The 22,947-nt window shown below is 36.4% G+C and overlaps 1 protein-coding gene and 1 pseudogene across 6 annotated transcripts in view; both read left to right on the forward strand.

Moving 5' to 3' along the window:
- Positions 1 to 22,947, forward strand: part of MCU (mitochondrial calcium uniporter) — a 204,461-nt gene that overhangs the window by 172,277 nt on the left and 9,237 nt on the right. For all 6 annotated transcript variants that reach the window (XM_025917999.2, XM_086679954.1, XM_086679956.1 and 3 more), the window contains 4 exons: positions 8,025 to 8,195; positions 9,387 to 9,491; positions 20,929 to 21,089; positions 22,525 to 22,728. In XM_025917999.2, coding sequence (XP_025773784.1) covers positions 8,025 to 8,195; positions 9,387 to 9,491; positions 20,929 to 21,089; positions 22,525 to 22,728 — 641 coding nt within the window. The remainder of the gene's footprint in view (positions 1 to 8,024; positions 8,196 to 9,386; positions 9,492 to 20,928; positions 21,090 to 22,524; positions 22,729 to 22,947) is intronic.
- LOC112854917 (U2 spliceosomal RNA) lies at positions 1,566 to 1,686 on the forward strand (annotated as a pseudogene).

Raw genomic sequence — 22,947 nt, forward strand, 5'->3', positions numbered from 1 at the left:
TTTGTAAACTTGTGGGAGACCCATGTCCTGTATGACTGTGATCTCTATCAGTTAACCAAGTTTCCTTTCCTTTGTTCTTGGGCAGTGCCTGAGGAATATCACACATATGGGGCGGGGAGAGGTGGGGGTGCAGGGGTGGATGCTAGCTTGTTTCACCCTCAGCCTGTCTTATGCTCCCTCATTATTAGTCTGTATGATTTCTCTGTCTCTTCTAACACTAAAAGTCTGTGCTTATAGTTCACATTCTTGATTCCTAATAATACAGAAAGGGGGTAGAAATAAACAGACAAGATCATAAGCCACTGGAATCATCTATCATACATAAAGTACAGCTCTAAGTATCTTTGCAGAAAACACCCTATATGTGTTTTCTTATTGTACCAGTTCCCTTTCAGAAGTCCTCAAGATATATACATTCATGTTCATGCATGAGATGATCTATTATGGATGAGATTTTACCCATTATTTTTGACAACAAATAAATTTCCTACTGTGAACTTAACTTTCCTACTTACCAGTTGGCTAAAAAACAAGCACAAGCACTTATACTTTGCAACGTTTTCTGTACCTGATGCCCCAAAGACCTTTTTTTTTTTTTTTTTAATGTATTCCTTCTTCAACCCCAAATGTCTGTTGTCCTTGCGCTTCTCTTTTTCATCTGGAAAATCCTTTGCCCTTTTGTTTTTATGCCTAAATCTGTTGTTGTGTTCTGTTTCTCAGTAATCATATTGGTTGACCCATAATTCGTGAGTTTCTTTGAAGTACACTGTGCTAGAAATACTGAGATTATTTCTTTTCATATTGAAATGGAATCAAAACAAAAGATTAAAAATGAACCCGACCAAACCACCTGATGCAATTTACACTTAAAAAGAATATTTGTCTCTAGAGAATAATAGCTGACAACTGTCATTAGCTTGTAAATACCCATTGTGACTTTACTACCGCCAGCAACTATTTTACATATTGTTAAACTTGAGGAACTTTGGCAATTGTTCTTTGGTTGCAAACCGAGAGATCTGACATTTACATTACAATCTAGTGTGTGGGAAAGCAGAAGACCTGGGAATACATTTCAAAAGCAGTATTAAAATGAAGGTTTGTCAGTTCTGAAATGTGCTATTTCGTGCAGAGTTTCTCAAAGCTTTCATATTTCACTCCTTTGAAAGGCCTCATGATCTTTAGTGTAAAAAGTTAAAGTGACTGAGAAAGACCTTAATTTTCTCTGTTGACTTTATCTCAGTTATTTTAAAACAGTAACCCCTAAGTACTTACCTGTGAAACTGATGTTTAGTGAAATCTTCCACGCTTTTGTGTTTAAGATTCACATCTTTTATTTAAATTTAACTCTGTCTGCTTCTTGAAATCTGTGGCTGAATAGTTTTTCACTATAGGAAAAAGATGATGGAGGGGAGGGAAACAGGTAAACAAGTTAGTCACTAAATTTTATGATGCCATCATCTTTATGGCCTATAGAAGAAGAGAGATACTCATGTAAATGGCTCTGACTTTAAAGAAAGACTGGATTGCTAAGGATTCTTTTAGAAATGAGAAAGAAAAATTTCATCGCTTCTCGGCCTTTTGGCTAAGATCAAGTGTAGAAATGAGAAAGAAAAATTTCAAATATCTTTAGACATTAAAAACTTGAGATAGTACTTAATATGTACTAAGTTCATATTACTATTTTTGATCTCTTCTTCCTTAGGAAATATAGATTACACTTTTGAAGAATTAAAGAAGTAGAGATTTTTGTCTTTTAAATTTTTATGTAAAAATTCAAATTATGTATCCACAAAGGATTAACTGCTATGGGAATTGCTGTCCTGCTGTCAACAACTAGAACAATGGACAAAATATGTAAAAGAATTGTTTTTAGATATTGAACAATAAGGACAAGACTGATCTCTGAGAGAAGAAAAACAAGTTGGATTGACCCTATATCACCTCAGCTCACAACATGAGGCTTTCTAAATTCTGAATGACAAGAGCAGGCTAGAATAACTTCCAATAACAATTACCAGAAACTGTAAAATGACTACTTCTTAGTGCTCATACAGGGCCAGAAATCATTTGACTTCCCTCCAGCCAGGGAAGAGACATCATTGAATATATGAACATTCATTGTAGACTCTCAGAAGAACATACCTTACAAGTAGGGCCAAATTGGCCATATAACAAAAGAATCTCTAGGTCTGTGCTAAGAACCTTTCTAAAAGACTTGAAAAGATCAATATAATATGCAAATAACTATACAACAGAATCCAGCACTCAGTAATGTAAAAGTCAACAATGTCTAACCTCATCAAAAATGACTAGGTAATGAAAAAGCAGGGGGAAAAAACAAGAAAAATTCGTCAACAGAAACAGATCTAGAAATGACAGAGATGGTGCAATTAACAGACAAGGATTTTAAAAGTTATTATAAATGTGATCATTATATTCAGGGAGGGAAAGGAAAGCAAGCATAATATGAGGAAGAATAGAAGATATAAAAGTAAACAGATGTAACTCCTAGAGATGAAAAAAAATGAGATGCAAAGCAATATAGATGAAATTAACAGATTAGCCACTATAGAAGAAAATATCAGTGACACTGAAGTGTGTAGCAGTTAAAACTATCCAAAATGAAGGAGGAAAAAAAAAAACCCTGAAATATATGAAGGGATCCTCAGTGCCCTGTGAGACTATATTGCATAGTCTAATATAGGTATAATTATAGGAATCCCAGAAGGAGAAGGGTAAGAGCCAGAAAAAGTATTTGAGTAATGGCAAAAAAGTTTCCAAATTTGATTAAAACTATGAGCTCACAGATGTGAGAAATTTAGCAGCTCCCAAGCAGAATACTTACAAAACCATAGAATGGAAAATTATAATCAAACTGTTGAAAACCAACGATAAAGAGAAAATATTAAGAGCAGCCACTGGGCAAAAGACATTTTATGTACAGAGAAACAAAGATAATAGGATACATTAACTTATAGTATATGCAAAGCAGAAGACATAAGTTCTTTAGAGTGCTAAAAGGAAAAAGAAATCTGTCTACCTAGAATTTTTTACAAAGCAAAGTGTTCTTCAAAAATCAAGGCTGGGAGGCCTGCATGGCTCAGTTGGTTGAGCGTCCGACTTCAGCTCAGATCATGCTCTCATGGTTCGTGGGTTTAAGCCCCACATCAGGCTCTGTGCAGACAGGTCAGAGCCTGGAGCCTGTTTCAGATTCTGTCTCTCTCTCTCTCTCTCTCTCTCTCTGTCTGTGCCCTTCCCCTGCTTGTGCTCTGTCTCAAAAATAAATAAACATTTCTTTTTAATGAAGGTAAAATAAACTTTTTCAGAGCCCAAATGTCCCTCAATGGATGAATGGATAAAGAAGATGTGGTATATACACATATATACTGTATATGTATACACATACATATATATACACATATACATACATACATATACACCACATCTTCTTTATCCATTCATCCATTGAGGGACATTTGGGCTCTGAAAAAGTTTATTTTATGTATATGTATGTGTATACATATATATTTACATACACATATACATACATACACACCACATCTTCTGTATGTGTATATATATATATATATATTTCTGTATATGTGTATATATCTATACACACACATACATGCACACACATACACAATGGAATATTACTCAGCAATCAAAAAGATTGTATATATACATATGTATGTATATGTGTATGTGTATGTACATATACATATACATACACATATACATACATGTACCACATCTTCTGTATGTGTGTGTGTGTATATATATATATATATATATATATTTCTGTATATGTGTGTGTGTGTATATATGTGTGTGTGTGTATATATGTGTGTGTGTGTATATACACACACACATACACACATACACAATGGAGTATTACTCGGCAATCAAAAAATATGAAATGTTGCCATTTGCAACTATGTGGATGGAACTGGAGGGTATTCTGCTAAGTGGAATTAGTGAGAGGAAGAGAAAAATCATATGACTTCACTCATATGAGGACTTTAAGAGACAAAACAGATGAACATAAGGGAAGGGAAACAAAAATAATATAAAAACAGGGAGGGGGACAAAACATAAGAGACGCATAAGTATGGAAAACAAACAGAGAGTTACCAGAGGGGGTGTGGGAGGGGGGATGGGCTAAATGGGTAAGGGGCACTAAGGAATCTACTCCTGAAATCATTGTTGCACTATATGCTAACTAATTTGGATGTACATTTTTAAAAAATAAAAATAAAAAAGAATAATAATAAATCTACTGTGGATAATTGTCATAGTATAAATAAGACAATTTTATCAAAAATAATTGTGTTTTCTAAAACAAAGTAGTGAGAAGGGCAGATTGTTTTCTATTTTTGCAAATCTTTTTTATGTTTGTTTTAATAGAAGTCAGGTAGATTCTTGTATCTGATTCTGCATTCAATAGGTTATTTTGTTAGACTCCTGTGTAGAAAATCTTATCAATTATTGACATGTAGTTGGAAAAGTTAGTAATGACCTTTTCAAGTAATTGTAGATATTTTTCTTTGATTTTAACCAAAATTTTACTAGTGATAGCTCCCTAAGGTTGATTGCTGTATAGAATCTGAAATCATACCAATAAACTTTGGTACTCTTTTACATTATAAAAAAAAATTTTTTAAGTAAGCTTTTTCAGACTTATCAAAGTTGGGAGAATATATTGTCAATACATCTGCCCAATAAGAAATGTTTAAGGAAGCTTTTCAGGCAAAAGGAAAATGATGCTAAATAGAAATTTAGATCTATACAAAATGAGGAACACCAGAGGGTAACTATAAGTGTAAATATGAAAAGTATTTCCTCATTTTAAGATTTCTTTGGGGGGGGGGATAGATACAAACAAAGAGGGAGGGAGGCAAAGCACAAGAGACTCTTAAATACAGAGAACAAACTAAGGGTGGATGGGCATGTGGGGGAGAGGGAAAATGGGTGATGGGCATTGAGGAGGGCACTTGTTGGGGTGAGCACTGGGTGTTATATGTAAGCCAATCTGACAATACATTATATTCATAAAAAATAAAAAGATTTCTTTAAAATGTAGTTAGTTGTTGAAGTAAAAATGATGTATGGTTTATAGCATGTAGTAATAAAATATATGAGGACAATAGCACAAAGCAAAGGGAGTGGAAGTGTATTGGTCTTGAGATACTCTACACTATACCTAAAGTGATGTATTACATAAAGGTCAACTGTAATAGGTTAAAGATGTATATTGTAAACCCATTAGCAAGATTCAGGAAGCCTAATAGTCCAAATCCAGGCTACTGCATATTTTTATAAATAAAGTTTATTGGAACACAGCCATGCTCATTTGTTTATCTACTGCCAGTGGCTGCTTCTGCCCCACAGTGCAGTCTGTAGTTGCAACAGAGATCTTTATGGTCCATAAAATCTAAAATATTTAATATCTAGCCTTTTACAGAAAAAGTTTGTCAACACCTACCGTAGGGAAACCCCTAGAAACATAAAAAGACATAGTCAATTAGTCAATAGTAGAGATTAAATGTGATCATAAAAATAGTTAACCTAGGGCACCTCGGTGGCTCAGTCGATTAAGCATCCGACTTTGGCTCAGGTCATGATCTCATGGTTCGTGAGTTTGAGCCCTGTGTCAGACTCTCTGCTGTCAGCACAAAGCCTGCTTCAGATCCTCTGTCCCCCTCTCCCTTCACCTACCCCATTCACACCCTCTCTCTTTCTCTCTCTCACAAAAATAAATAAACATTAAAAAATTAGTTTATCTAGGGGCACCTGTGTAGCTCTATCAATTGAGCATCCAACTCAATTTTGGCTCAAGTCATGATCCCAGCATCCTAGGATCGAGCCCTGAGTCCGTCTCCATGCTGAGCCAGGAGCCTGCTTGGGATTCTCTCTTTCTCTTCCCTTCTGCGCCTCTCCCCTGCTAGTGCTCTCTCTCTTTAAAATAAAGAATATATGTAAATATTTTTTACAAAAGGGTGCCTTATTAAAAAAAATAGTTAATCTAAAAGAGAGCAAGAATAAAGAAAAAGTAGAAGAAAGAACAGTTTGGGTCAATAAAGTAAGTAGCAAGACTTATACACAAGTATATTTATATACATTTATAACTTATTAAATGTAAATGATATACATGCTTTAATTAAAAGGCTGAGATTGTCAGATTAGACAAAACAGCAAGACCCAACTATATGCTGTCTGTAGAAAACCCACTTTAAATGTGAAGACACAGATAGGTTATAAGGATGAGAAAAGGTATAGAACAAAGACATATATCTCCACAAAGACTTGAAAGTGGCTACTTTACTCATAGTGGCCAAAGGCTGGAAAGCAGTCCAAATGTCAATCAGCAGGAAAATGCATAAACTATGGTGTATCCATACAGTGAAATATTAGCAATAAAAATAAACTACCAATGCATGCAACAATGTGGGTTAATCTCAAAATCACTATACTGAGAGAAGTCAGATACAAAAGAGTCTGTACTATATGATTCCAGTAATATAAAACTCCAGAAAAACTAAATATAATCTGTAGTGACAAAAATTGAATCAGTGGTTGCCTAAGGATTTACTGGGATGGGGAATAGGGGAATTTGGGGAAGTAATGAAAATGCTCTTTATCTTGATTATTGTGCCAAAACTCATCAAATGTCCATTTAAAATAAAAGTATATTTTGGTATTTACAAACTCTGTTTCAGTCAGGGTTACTTTTAAAATTTAAGTACTGAAAGAATGTAGTGTGATGCTATTGTATATACTGCAAGCCTTATAAGTGGCTAGAATAGGCAAGGAAATAAGATGTAAATAATTACCACATTGCCAAGTGTGATGCGTTTGGCATCTCCAGAATATTAACCTAAAAACATTTCCTCTCAACTCTTCAATATTGAGGGGTATGAATCCTTAGCAACATTATAGAATTAGCTTTAAAAAAAAGCTAATAAACATTATCAAGCAGTGTGCTAAGTGTTTTAAATGGTTTATTTTATTTATTCCTCACAACAATTCCATCAGTTAGGAATTAAATCCATGTTATACATCAAGAAAGCAAGGCTCAGAGAAGTTACATAACATGCCCAAAGTTATAAAGCCAGGATTCCATCCCAGATTTGCCTCCAAAGCCTGTTTTTCTTCACAGGCTAGTGCTAACTTACCTTTAAATGCTTGGTTGCTTATGTAAAAAATTCTGTTTCAAAATTTATTTATTTATAAATTTCATTTGAAAATTATTTCAAAAGAGTTAGTCTGACCTTTGTTTTAGTGACTAAGACTCAGTAAATCAAGACTATTCATGAAAAAGATAAGGAAATGGGAATTCTTTCAGTTTTATAGCTTATGATAATGTTTCCCTTAATAACTTTTTGTTAGAAAATCCCAAATAGTTATGTTGTGGCTTCTAACTAGTCTCAGGACAATGTTTAAGAGAACATAAAAAGAATTGTTTTGTTTCTATCATAATATCTTCATAATATGTAAGAGAATACTTATCAAACACCTTGGATATAATAATTATACTATAAATATGAAGTGACTTTCCTTGAGTAAGAGTCTCACTTATTAGTGTATTTTCACATATTATTCTTCAGGGGTTCTTGAAAGCTGTGGCTCCTCAGAGCCACCTCCTAAAGGTTATGGAGTCTGGCCCAGCAATCTCTGGCTACTTAGTAAAATCTTCCTCAGTAGAACTAGAGTTTATATTTACCAGTACCAAAATCTTTACCTCAAATTCCTGGGAAAGCCTCTCCCTGACCTACTTAGAAGATAATCCTTGCATGCTTTCTTTTCTCTGAACAGTGAATTGTGTGATCTAGGTGATTGATCTTCCATAAACCAGTTCCCAGAATAACCTCCAACTAAAGCTAAAGGGCATATTCTTAAACCTTTGAAAACATTTTAAACCATGTTAATAATAATAGACCCTATGTAAGAATAGTAATATTGTAGCTTTAACTTATAATGAAATCTAATTATCGTATGATTATGGATCTTTTTCATTTCAGATGTGACAGTGGTGTATCAAAATGGGTTACCTGTGATATCTGTGAGGCTACCATCCCGGCGTGAACGTTGCCAGTTCACACTCAAACCTATTTCAGACTCAGTTGGTGTGTTTTTACGACAACTTCAAGAAGAGGATCGGGGAATTGACAGAGTTGCAATCTACTCACCAGGTATAGTCACATTCATTATTAATTCTCACCCACCTGTCATTTCATCCAGAACGCTTCTATACTCTACACACACACACACACACACACACACACACACACACACACACACACACACACACACACATATACCACTGCAAAAGAATCCCATACTCTTAACTTTAGGACACATTTTTTTGCTTAGCAAATGTCAGGAGAGACTGTGATTTCTGTCTCAGTTCTCAGAATATAACTGTTCAGTTTTAGGAACTGAATATACACGAAAAGTCTCATTCAGAAGCACCTCACATACAATGCCATGGGCAAAGAGGAGCAGTCAATCACATTTTATGTTATTGAAACCTTTTATCATTACCTTAGGCATAAAATAAATTTTTCTAGTGGTTGAGCCCTCATCTCTGGAGATATGAAATAATAGGACTTCTTTTTAGATCTTGTTCCATCTTTCACATAGTTTGTAAAATAAAGACATACGTGATTGGAAAAGAATGTAAAATAAGGCACTAAAAAATTCCCATTTGACATGCATCTGTCCTATTTATTTAAGTGCCTTACATTTTTTCCCATTCTTTGAAAAATTTTAAACCTACATAAAGCTTAAAAGACTATATTGGAAGTACCCATTTACCCTTGGATTTACCAGTTGTCAACAACTTGCCACATTTCTATGCTGTAAGTAGTTTAAATATACTTAATTTTCATCTTATCTAATAATATAACTAGTAGACCAGTATGGTGTACTTTGCTAACATCTGTCCCTACCAAATTATTGGTGACGAATCAGTAATTATACTGAGAAGTACCATACATTAGAAAGCATTGTTTTTTTTGTTTTTTTTTACTCCACCAACTTCCATCATGGATAGATATATGACATCCATGCCGCTCTCCCATGACCCAAGATTTCCAACTGACACTGATAGATCTATGTAATTATTTTACTTGTTGATAAAGTTTTGGCAGAAAAGTGTATTATTAAATCTTCATAGACTTGAGATCATGAAAGCAAAAAGCCTCAGATAATATAAGCTTTGTTTAGCATAGAATTTGGGGATGAGGCAAAAATGAACTAGAATTTAAAAGAGAAGATATAATTTTTAAAATTGATTTTGAGGATTGCCTTTTCCTGATCATTGTCAAACAATTAGGGATATATGACGAGTTTAAATTTTCACATTTAAATTTTTTTTACAGATGGTGTTCGAGTTGCTGCCTCAACAGGAATAGACCTCCTACTCCTTGATGACTTTAAGCTGGTCATTAATGACTTAACATATCATGTACGACCACCAAAGAGAGGTAAAAAGTAACCTTGATAAGATCAGAGAAATGTGGGAGGGCTTTTGGAAAGAACTTTATTCTTCCCTGGATGACCTTGAGAAGTAGACAGTATTCAAAGAACACTGAAAAGTCTTACATCCAGGTAGACTCTGTTTCAGTTGAAGAGCTCATTGAGTGTCTCATGCTTGAATACCTGGCTAGTACAGTGATGAAAACTTAGATTCTACCTAGACACCAGAATGCTTTATTATTGGATATAAATGCTTCACAGAAATGAATGTTTCACATAAATGAATGTTCTGTGTAACTTAAGCTCCTTCCCTCCAAACAGGCTAAAAGTCATATTATTTTAATAACATCACAGGGGAATCTTTTTAAAAATAAATTATGGACTTCCCTGTCCTCTTAACATTTATAACAGGAATGAATTAATTAATCTTTTTTTTTTTTTTTTTTTTTTTTTTTTGGCTCAAGGTAAGCAGTGCGAAAGTCAATTATATTGTATTATAATAGTCCTTAGGAACTTCTGACACGTATATGCTTCCATATAAAAAGTGTGATATACAGGGATGCCTGGGTGGCTTAGTCGGTTAAGTGTCTGACTTCAGCTCAGGTCATGATCTTATGGTTCGTGAGTTTGAGCCCCACGTCAGGCTGTTTTGACAGCTCAGAGTCTGGAGCCTGCTTCGGATTCTGTATCTCCCTCTCTCTCTGTTCCTGCCCGCCTCATGCTCTGCCTCTCTCTGTTTCTCAAAAATGAATAAATGTTAAAAAAATTATCTAAATAATCAAAAGTATGATATTTGCCTCAGGTGCAGATTTTAAGAGGGTGCCCCCCCAAAAAAACCCTCAGTAATCAAGATAAATAATACTTTAATGAACTATTTTAAAAAACCAAAGTTAATGCCAAAACCCCATGATGAACAAAATATCAAAAATTTAAATAAAGCAGTCAGTATTACTGATTTTTCTTTTTATCCCAGGCTCCCAATATGGCTCTGCACAGTACTGATGCTAAATAGGCCTCTAAAATAGCATTTGATATATGTCTTTTTCTGTCTCTGCCCTTGATCTTTATTATTACTTACTGATGTTGTTAATGTCCCTTCCATTACTACCACCCTCTCCACCAGCCTTCTAGGGCATCCCTTCTTTGTAATTCTGCTTTTGAGAATTGTGTCTAATGTAGAAAATATTCTCAGTGAAAGCCTAAACATTGAATGCCTCCAAAATCTGGTCCACATCTACTTTAAAAGTTTTCCTCTAGGGGCGCCTGGGTGGCTCAGTTGGTTAAGCGTCTGACTTCGGCTTAGGTTATGATCTCACGGCTTGTGACTTTGAGCCCCGCGTCGGGCTCTGTGCTGACAATTCAGAGCCTGGCACTTCTTCAGATTCTGTCTCTCTCTCTCTCTCTCTCTCTCTCTCTCTCTCTCTCTCTCTCTCTGCCCCTGCCCCGCTCACACTCTGTCTCTCTCTCTCAAAAATAAATAAACATTAAAAAAATTGTTTTAAAGTTTTCCTCTCTCTTAACATGTTACCTACTTTTCCTCCACCCTCTAATCCTTTGCTGTTTCCTGAACTGTGCCTTGTTTTTTGCCATCTCAGTGTTTACTTTCTCTACGGTGCCTTTTTTCTTTCTTCCTAACCTCCTATTTCCCCATGTCAAAATCATCAAGGTCAGCTCTTCCGTGAAGGCTTTAATGATCCTATTCTTAATGTTCTTTATTTCTCTAAATCCCAGCCAACCAGAAGTGACTAATCTGTTGTCTGAACTCTTCTTTATTAATGCTCAGACAGAAGGACTGTGATTTTGTATCCTCCATTGACTCAGATAGTCATACTATGTTGAGTGAAATAAGTGAATCAAGTTGGTAGCATTTTGTTTGTTCAGAAGCCAGATTATTTTCTGTGTGCAAGCTAGTTGAAATGGAACTAGTTTAGAAAAAGTACAGTAAATACAGCAAGAGTGGGAAAAGTTTCCTTTAAATAGTAAGACATTACTAAGCCAGTTATTACATTGGAATAATTGAACACGTAGACCAGGGATTGTTAGCTATATATTAGCCAAGCTAATATGTTTTTCTTCTTTATTCCTTGATTTTTGGACTAGAAGTTCCCCTTAAGATAACAGAGGTACAGGCTTATTTTACTCAGTTTTTGTTGTTCTTTAAATTTGCTCTTTCTTTTCCAGCCTTATTAGCATAAAATTGACATACAGCATTGTAAGTTTAAGGAGTACAGTGTAATGAATTGATACACTTTAATGTTACAAAATGATTACCACAATAGGATTAGTTAGCACCTCCATCACCTCACATAATTACGTGTGTGTGTGTGTGTGTGTGTGTGTGTGTGTGTGTGTGTGCACGTGTGGTAACAACACTTAAGGTCTGCTTTCTCAGCAAATTTCAAGTATACAATATAATATTGTTAACTATAGTCACCATGCTATACAACAGATCCCCAGAATTTACTCATCTTACAATTGGAATTTTGGTACCCTTTGACTGATGTAGAATACTGTATGATCCAGCAATCCCACTTTTGGGTATATAACCAAAGGAAATGAAATCAGGATCTTAAAGAGGTATCTGCACTCCCGTGTTCACTGCAGCATTATTCACGTTAGTGAAGATGTGGAAACAACCTGATTGTCCACAGATGAATGATTAAAAAGATGTGGTTTATACATATAATGGAATATTAGTTAGCTCTGAAAAAGAAGGAAACAATTTGGATAGGTCTTGAAAGCATTATACTGAGGAGAATTTGGTATATGTGAGAGCTCATTCTAGAGCTCAAAATAGATTTTCTATTTTGTATTAGTAAAAATTTTAAAGTTGACTAATATATCCTTATGTAAAGTATAATAAGCAGGAAAATAAGCTTCCATATATTATGTTGTCAAAAACTAGAGACTTTTAATCAATGACTAATTGTAACCATCTTGTCTAATGCTGTTTTTAAAGCAGAAATGAGGGGAGCCTGAGTGGCTTAGTTGGTTAAGCATCTGACTCTTGATCCCAGCTCAGGTCATGATCTCACATTCATGAGATCAAGCCCCATATCAGGCTCTGCACTGGCAGCACAGAGCCTGCTTGGGATTCTCTCTCTTCTCTTCTCTCTCTGCCCCTCCCCTGCTCACATTCTCTCTCTCAATCTCTCTCTCTCTCTCTCTCTCTCTCTCTCTCTCTCTCTCAAAATAAATAAACTTAAAAAAAATAAAGCGGAAATGAATGTTACAGTGTTTTGGATCAGGCTATTCCCAAGTTGAATAAGGGAAAGTAAAGGTAGAAACTGAAAGGGGAAGAAATTATAGTTGATTCTCTGGGAATCAATTCAGCAGTCTGCCCAGCTTCCTTAGATGTCAGTTAGAAAATGAAGTTTGCAGGGGCGCCTGGGTGGCGCAGTCAGTTAAGCGTCCGACTTCAGCCAGGTCACGATCTCACGGTCCGTGAGTTCAAGCCCCGCGTCGGGCTCTGGGCTGGTAGCTCAGAGCCTGGAGCCTGTTTCCGATTCTGTGTCTCCCTCTCTCTCTGCCCCTCCCCCGTTCATGCTATGTCTCTCTCTGTCCCAAAAATAAATAAACGTTGAAAAAAAAATTTTTTTTAAAAAGAAAATGAAGTTTGCAAGGGTCAAAAGTCTATGATTCATGGAATAATTGTAAATTGAAGTGAAATTCCGTAAGCTCAATAGCGGCACTGGTGTAGAATTTTAAAAGATCTTTTCAACATTTAAAATATTTTCATACATCAAAGCTCTCTCACCACTGTTCTTAGTCAATGAGAGATTTTGCCATTAGATACCATTTCACACAGAAGCTTGAATAATACTGTTTTAAGTCCATAAACTCTTTTCCTCAAACTTTTGAAACATAGTAAAAATCAAAAACACAATAAGCAAGTGTTGGCAGGTTGTAGAGAAAAAGGAGCCCTCTTGCACTGTTGGTGGAAATGCAAACTGGAGCAGCCACTATGGAAAACAGTATAGAAGTTCCTCAGAATGTTTAAAATAGAAGTACTCTATGATCCAGTAATTGAGCTACTGGGTGTTTACCCAAAAAATACAAAAGCACTAATTCAAAGGGATATATGCACCCATATGTTTATAGCAGCATTTTATACAATGGCCAAACTATGGAAGCAGCCCAAGTGTCCGTCGATAGATGAATGGATAAAAAAGATGTATATATGTATGTATGTATATGTGTGTGTGTATATATATACATGCACACATGCACTAGAATATTATTCAGCCATAAAAAAAGAATGAAATCTTGCCGTTTGCAATGACGCAGATGGAGCTAGAGAGTATTGCTAAGTGAAATAAGTCAGAGAAAGACACATACCATATGATATCACTTATATGTGGAATTTAAGAAATAAGACAAAAAAAGAGAGACAAACCAGGAAAAAGACTCTTAACTATGGAGAACAAATTGATGGTTACCAGAGGGAGAGGTAGAGGGATGGGTTAAATAGATGGTGGAGATTAAGGAGGACACTTGTGATGAGGACCGAGTGATATATGGAATTGTCGAATCACTATATTGTACACCTGAAACAAATATAATACTATATGTTAACTATATTAGAGTTAAAATTTTTAAAAAGATCTTAAGAAAACATCGTAAAGAAAGTCATTTTTTTCTTTTGATGATATATAAAATAGGTTTTAATTTTTGTTTCTGCCGTATAATCTTCTCTCCCTGTCTGAGGAAGATATTGCTGGCATCTAAGTCACCACTAGTTTTCAGCTACATCAAGTAGGAGAGCAGTTTGAATTTCTGTATTCGAGAAGGTTGGCAGTCATCCACATGAGACAATCCTCTTCCCCATGTTGGAACCCTTTTTATTAAAAAGGCTAAACAGAAAAGAAATTGCAAGTACTAGGGCTTAGGTGTCAGACGATGAGAAGCACTAGGATTTTATAAACACAGGGAGCAGATGGAACAGATCTAATAAAAGTTAAAAGAAGGAATGAAGGAAAACTTTTCCAGGACAGTTTTTTAAGTGTTAAAACAATTTTTTCTACTCACCCCTCACCCCTGTAACTTTCACATTCCTCTCCTATTTTTCTTTTCCCTGTTGACGGATAGCACTTTAGAACTAAAAATGCTGTATGAATGCTGTGTATCAGTAAACCTGAACTTCACACACTTCCATCAGGCAGTGAGGATAGGGGGCTTATTGATAGAGGATCTAATAAAGGCCCACTTAATGTGTATGTGGGGTTGACAGTCTGTAAGTATTACGGATACTTAAGTGTTGAACCTAACCCCAAATGAGAAAGGGAAGAGGCAGAAAAAAGCTGAGACGGAACCAAGGGGGCAGGTCATGGCAGTAAGGCTCACTGCAGGCTCCATTGAATTCTCTTGGTTAGCATAGCTGTGTATGGCTGGATCGCCCTCTGTCCGCTGCAGGATGAGAAAAGGAACTGTTTTAGCAATTAAATGATTTTAAAACCTAATCTAAATCTGGATGGAGGGAGGAATATGGAAAGGGAGCACAAAAGGCCTTTTATCTCAGTCCATGTTGAAGTAGTAATTAACTACCTTCCACTTAATACTGGGAAGGAAGAGAATATAATCTAAATCACTGGTTGTTGAACGTTGTGCTAAGGAGAATCATTTTGATTGGCACCACTAAGCCCTTTTCCCCATTGATCCTTCCAAAGGATATTGGAAACCTTGCTTCTCTCTTAATGATGTAAATAATTTGAGGGAAATGGTTGAGCAGGCAAACCAAATACAGACAATAACAAATACCTGACCAGAGACTAAAATAGCCAAAGTCCTTCTTAAACCATTCTAGTAGCTAAAAAGACTTTTAATCCTCAGTAATTTGCACATCTCCTTGCCTTTCTGTACCTTAATTTCCTGGCACTGATGACATGTGCAGAAACATTAATAAACACCTCATTGCATTTTTAGTGAAGGATACACACATCATCCAAAAGTGGTATTGTTTAGCCATTAGCAGATTTATCTGCTCTCTTCTTATAATTTCATCTCCAAATATGTGGGCAAAGTTTTCAGGGTCAAAGCTTTGGGATTGATGTTTTCCTCCACCATGATAATACCTTGGAACCATATTCTTCCCGACAAGAAAATCTAACAAAGCCAAATCTCTTGAGTTTATTGGGGCTTTAGTGATGCCTGATCAGAGTTGGTACACACACACACACACACACACACACACACACACACACACACAGGAATATTAGCCATAAAAAATGAAATCTTGCCATTTTTAACCACATGTATGGAGCTAGAGAATATTGTGTTAAGTGGAATAAGTCAGAGAAAGACAAATACTATATGATATCACTCGTATATGGAATTTAAGAAACAAAACAAATGAGCAAAGGAGGGAAAAAAGTGAGAAAAGAGAGGGAGGCAAATCATGAAGCAGACGGTTAGAAGACAAACTGATGGTTAGCAGAAGGGAGGGGGTGTGGGGGGATGGGTTAAACAGGTGATGGAGATTAAGGAGTGCACTTGTTGTGATGAGCAGGGAGTAATGTGTGGAATTGTTGAGTCACTATATTGTACTTGTTATGCCCAGAATTCGTGATCCCCAAAGACCACTAGGGAGCCGAGTCCGATGCAAAAGCAAAGAGCCTTTATTCGAGCTAGCTCGAGCTCAATCCCCTACCTGCACCGACGCAGCGGTGAGATACCAGGGAAAGAGAGCGAGTTTCAAAAGGACAAAGGTTTTATTGGGGCCTGGGGCAGTTGGTGAGGTAATGGCTATGGCCTCAGCCGATTGGCTGGGGAAGGGTCCTGGGGAAGGGTCCGAGTCCTGTTAGGCAGGTGAGGGGGGGTTACTCAAGGGGAGGAGGTGTGGTCAAGGTGAAGGACACAGAACAAGATGGAGTCGGCTGGCGTAGTCCCGCCCTTTCATACTCTTGAAACTAATATTATACTGTATGTTAACTAACTGGAATTTAAATAAAAACTTCAATGGAAAAAAAGCAAGAGTGAAAATGGGAGCTTGGAAGATCAGAGAAAAGTCACTAATTTTAAAGTGATGGCACAGGGAGATTAATCAAAGCTTGCCAAGGAACCTGAAAATTCAAATGCGTCTATTAGGATGGGCTGCAAAGGAGGACCGATAGAGAAATCATAAGACAGTGCTGGCAGATACATACATTATCTGTGATAATGTAAATGTTCCATTTCTGCACTGTCCAGGATGGTAGCCATTAGTCACAGGTGGTTATTGAACCCTTGAAATGTGGCTAGTGTGACTGAAGAACTGAATTTTAAATTTTATTTTATTTTAATTAAATTTAAATAGCTATATGTGACTCATGGTTACTCTTTTGGACAGCAGAGCTCTAGAAGGCTGCATCTGGTTGTGGGCCTGGATGTGCCATTCATCAACAGAGGTGGCAGTTGAGAAAAAAAAGAGCTAGATGCAGAGAATGGGAAAACAAGCACAAGCTAGCATCTCTAGGCACCTGCATCTGTCTCTCACTACTACCCACTACAGCCTTCAGAGCATAATGGCTTCTGCCTCACTTCCGCCTTCCAAAATCTTACTTGAATTTCTCATTTGGTTAATGCTAACTCTGAACCATACATACAGGGATGGGTATTTTCGAAAACATAATTCCAGTTTAGCTAGATTGGCAAGGTATAAAACCACCAAACTGCTTTTCTCATCCAATGGTGTTTTCTGAAAATCTTACTATACCAGTACATAAAAAATTCCTCATTCTTTTTCACATTGTATTGCACTTGTATTGCATTGTATGAATGTATATCATCATTTACTTAACTGCTTATTTTATAACTTATGGATGGACTTTTATGTAGTTTTCATCTTTTGCTGTAGTATGTATTATAGCATCGAATAATCCTGAATGTGTCACTTAGGAAGTCTCTGAGTGTATATATAAGAAAAATACTTGGAAGTGGAAGACTATGTCAAAGAATATGTGGATCAGAAAGTTAGATTTTGAAGAAGAGAAAGAAATATTTAAAGTAATGAAAGACAATCAAAAGAGAAATATTTTTATAACCTTGAAATGAGAAAAAGCTTTCTAACTATAACATAAAACCCAGAAGCCATAAAAGAAAAGACTGTACAAAAAATAAATTTTCTGCACAGCAGAGGCCATAATAGAAATATTAATTTTTAAACTAACAGGTTTTCAATGAATGATATTCTAATAGAGACTTGGTTTTTTGTAAAACAATTTCTAAGCCTGATTTCCAATTTTATGGATTTTCAGGTTATGATTGTCGCTATATGTTTGATCGTTAACATGTCCATGCTCCATTAGGAAAAGGAAGAGAAGAGAGTCTGTTTAGTTTTGCTTACTTGCGTCCTTTCCTTTTTTCTTCCTCCCCTCCCTTCTTCCCTTCCTCCCTCCCTCCCTTCCTTCCTTGGACTTCTAAGCAAACACATTACTGTTGTAGATTCGGGGTCTGGAGTTCTCTCTTGTCCAGGAAGAGAGCAGACGCAGAATTAAAATGTGAAAGAGGCTAATGTCCAGGAAGAGACAAGAGCCCCGAATAAAGGTCCTTGCTCCATTTTTATTAGGATCAGAAAGCTTACAAGCATGATGGATATGCACAAAGAGACAATGAAACTGTGAACATTAACTCCTGTGTGTGAGAGAAAGAGGGTTTTGAAGATATGCAGTGTTAGGGGTTTGGGTCAATACAAAACAAAATCCCAGCACCAGGCAGACGGTTGTTTAGGCAGGCATAAGGTGCAGCCTGTCTATCTTAGCTTGCCTAGGGGATAAGACAGGTAGAGCTTACTACCACGGGGTCAACAAGGCACCTTTCTTTTGTTAATTAGCTCCATTATCTCCGCTCTGGGCAAAAACTTCACCCTGCTGCTGTCTGTAGCCTATTTACCTCTTTACCCATTCTGGTCCTTCCCTCCTGTGAAAGCAGCTTTCTGCTATCCTACTAAGTTGCCAGAGGGGGGTGGGGGGTGGGGGCTTCCACCCTGATTACCTAGCTTTGATTACCTGATTACCTGATTTTGGATGCTTTCATCCTAAGCCTTGTTAACCCATCATTGCAAGCTCAGGGAATTCCTAAACTTATTCCCCACATAATACTTAAAGTATTGAAAGTTAAAATGGGAAAAGAAAGAGCGTTAAATAGGAAAGCCAATGGACTACCCTTCAGATCTTTGTCCACTCCCGACTAGTTCTGCAATTTCATATATATTATTATTAGACCTCATTAAGGAGAACAGCCACCTCACATTTTATTTTTTTTCCCTCTGTAGTGACTAGATCAGTAACTTACACAAAAACATTTGTTAATCTTATCTTTGGGGTTCAGGTTCCTCATTTATAAATTTTGGGCACCAAATTTACTCCTGTTATTGTGAGAATAATATGAGATATATGTGAAAAGATTTCAATAACCATAGATAATTGATCACTACTTAAAGAATTGTCTTGGGGCGCCTGGGTGGCGCAGTCGGTTAAGCGTCCGACTTCAGCCAGGTCACGATCTCGCGGTCCGTGAGGTCGAGCCCCGCGTCGGGCTCTGGGCTGATGGCTCAGAGCCTGGAGCCTGTTTCCGATTCTGTGTCTCCCTCTCTCTCTGCCCCTCCCCCGTTCATGCTCTGTCTCTCTCTGTCCCAAAAATAAATAAACGTTGAAAAAAAAAATTTAAAAAAAAAGAATTGTCTTTTGAAAGGGGACCACACTTTCAGGAGAAATATTATTATATGGTGGAAACATTATAACTCAGTTCCACTTATGGAGTCAGGAGACATCCTACCACTTCACTGTGATATTCCAAACAAGTTACTGCCTTCTAGAGTACAGCTTCCTCTTCTGGTAACTTTGGAAAGTATAAAGCCACATGCAAACATGAGCTACAATTTCAATGCAAAGAAAACCTTGTTGACATAGATGACTTCTAGAACTCAAAGTGCTCTTGCTTTTGTCTGTTCCCATTAATTCAGCACGTATTTACCAAAGTTGCAAGAAACTGTGCTAGGTACTATATCCCATTTTACTGTATCAGCTTTTCTGTAATCCAACTTGCTGTCCTTATTTGAATTTTTCATTGATTGAATTTTTTGATAACTGTACTCACAGACATCCTTGAAAAAAGTTTAAATACACAGCTAATTTTGACTGTGGTTTATTTTGAATTAGAAGAGGGCTGACCTTATGGCTATACCTAACAAAATGTCACATTTAAGACTAATAAGATTTATTTAATATTTTAATTTTTGTTTTACGTTTGTTTATTTATTTATTTTGAGAGAGTGCACGGACAAACAGGGGAGAGACAGAGAGAGAGGGAGAGAGAGAATCCCAAGCAGGCTCTGCCCTGTCAGCACAGAGCCCAACATGGGGCTCGATTTCACAAACCAGGAGATCATGACCTGAGCTGAAATCAAGAGTTGGGTACTTAACTGACTGAGCCACCCAGGCTCCCCAAGGCTAATAAGATTTTAAAACAAAAGTTTTATTCCTTGTGTCTTTTTTTTTTTATTCTTTGACAGCTGAGATAGCTTATTTTTTTATTATATTCTCAAAACATAATTTTTAGATTTCTAGAAACACATGCTATTCATAGAAGAGGATATTGAATCAAAGAATTCAATCTTTTACACTTTCAATCATTCTCTTAACCTTCATGCCCTCTAAAACATGATATTGAAGTCCAAACTGCTATTCTGTGTCTTTTCCCAACAGGAATAAATAAAGTTGGTATGCAGGGAAGGTGTATGGAGGCTAATCTTTTTAGGATAATTGTATTTTTATTTATACATTTGTATTTGCAAATTTGAAATACTGTGTATTTTTTCCTCAGGTGTTAAACAGGAAGAAAATCACCAATTGAAATGGCAAGACCACAGATAAATTCTAGATAAGCATTTTAATGAGCATAATAGTGAGATTGATTCTGAACCTCTCTACTAGTTTTTAATATACTGCCTTAAATTTTTTATGTAATGAAGATTATGATTATTTATAGCCTTATTTGTAGCATTTTGACTTCCAAGAATATAATGGTAGATGTTGGCTTCAAAATTTTCAAGTTGCCCAAATATGAACTTACTTTCTAGGATTGGTAGTTACCTCTGTTTTAAAAAGGGGGCTCAGTTGGACGTCCGACTTCAGTTCAGGTCATGACCTCTCAGTACATGGGCTCAAGCCTCGCATCGGGCTCTCTGCGGACAGCTTGGGGCCTGGAGCCTACTCTGTATTCTGTGTCTCCCTCTCTATCTGTTCCTCCCCTGCTCACACTCTGTTTCTTTCAAAAATAAATAAACATTGAAAACAAATTTTTTTTAAAAAGGAACTATCACTTCCTTTCAATTGAACACTGAAAGAAACCGATGGTGGGATCCCTGTAGTGGATGACTCTGTCTTGTTCTTATCATTGTCTGATAGCCCTAGGAATAGCAACTCTCCAGCTAAGGCATACGTTTAAAACAATGTAACCCCTCTTTTTCAGACCTCTTAAGCCACGAAAATGCAGCAACACTGAACGATGTAAAGACACTCGTCCAGCAGCTGTACACCACACTGTGCATCGAGCAGCACCAGTTAAACAAGGAAAGGGAGCTTATTGAAAGATTAGAGGATCTCAAACAGCAACTGGCTCCCCTGGAAAAGGTGCCAATTCAAATCTCAGACCTTCCTCTTCACCAGTAATTTTTCAAGAGTATATATGTCTGCTTTTTTTCCATCTGTCTCTTTTGGTAATTGAGCTATGTCATTCAAACTAGTCCTTTAGTTTTGGGGACTGAACCATAAAAAAATTCCAGTCAAAGCTAAGAAAAGACTTAACAAGGAATTAGAGGACTTAGAACTTTGAAGTCTAAATTTCTGCCCTTAACCAGATTTACCGCCTTTGCAACAAAAGATGAAATAATTGCTGATTGGAAAAAGTCCCGAGTGTAATGGATAATGGTTTTAGCCAAGTTAAGAATTAATATTATATGGATTATTATGCAGCTGTTAAAAATGATTATATAGATCTAATATGCAATAGAAGAATATTCATAATTTTATGAAAAGTATATTATAAAATACTGTGCATATTAGTACATACTGTGATCAATTTTTAAATGTGTTGTACATATAGCTGTGCACATTTATGTGTATGTATAAGTATACACACAGAAAAAAGTCAGAAGGAACATAATCCAAAATGCTAATGGAATAGTAGGATTATGATTGATTTACTTCTTTACATTTTTCCAGATGTTTATAGTAAACATATGTCGTTCTTAGTTTTAATGATGATGCAAATACTTTCAGAGATTAAGAAAGGAAACAAAATACTCAATATTGTGCATTTTCTGATTTCTTTAAAAATAACCAGTATCTCAAGGTTATCCTCAGTAAATTTAAGACCATTAGGAATGTGATCAATTAAACTTGAACTGTTGTGAAGGAGGATGAGTTTTAAATTTGGTCTTTTCAAAATGTAAAGTATTTTTTAATGTATTGGCGTAACAAAATAAATTATCATCCTTGTTGAATATTTACTATGTGCTGGAAATTGTGCCAAGTATTTTACCTGTATTCTGTTATTTAGTCCTCAGAAGAACTCTATAATGACACTGACAATGATTTGCATATTAGGGCCTGAGTGCAGTTGCTCTGAATCCAGAGTTCATGCTCTGACTCACTGTGCTATTCTGTGCCCTGACAGGCCCCTTGCATAAGGAACGAGAATAGATTAAATCTTCTATACCACAGTAAGAGAACACTGGCATGTTTTCATATCCCTCCTGCAAAGAAGATAATTGTGTAGTTGGATGAAGAGTTGTAGACACTTACTTATTCACTCCCATAGTTTCACCATATTTTCATCTACTTCTAGGGTGCAACACAAAACACAAATGTCCTAAGAAAAGTGTTACTCCTACAAAATATTTTCTCCAGTAGAAACTACAGATACTATTTAGGAAGACAAACTACATTTGTTAGAATTGAGGCCAACATGTCTTGATTATGATACCTATTTCTTTAATGAACGTAGAACAGTTTAAATTTAAAATGCCTTATGCCTTATCGTTGACTGATCATGTGTGCCCCATAGGTACGAATTGAGATTAGCAGAAAAGCTGAGAAGAGGACCACTTTGGTGCTATGGGGTGGACTTGCCTACATGGCCACACAGTTTGGCATTTTGGCCCGGCTTACCTGGTGGGAATATTCCTGGGACATCATGGAGCCAGTCACCTACTTTATCACTTATGGAAGTGCCATGGCAATGTATGCATATTTTGTAATGACACGTCAGGTAGGAATTCCTCTTCGAGTAACTTCTTATGAGATGAATGAAGTTTTATGATGAATGAAGTTTTGGTTGTCAAATTAGTTTTCTTTTCTCTTGTGTTCTCGTGTTCTTTCTAAGGCCAATTCCCTTTAAGTACCCATTTATCCTACACACAACACACACACGCACACACACACACACACACACAAGTATGTGAACCTGCATGCCAATTGTGTGTTAGGC

Source organism: Puma concolor, chromosome D2, assembly GCF_028749965.1.
Source record: "Puma concolor isolate L17-30 chromosome D2, mPumCon1.1.hap2, whole genome shotgun sequence".
NCBI classification, from domain to species: domain Eukaryota; kingdom Metazoa; phylum Chordata; class Mammalia; order Carnivora; family Felidae; genus Puma; species Puma concolor.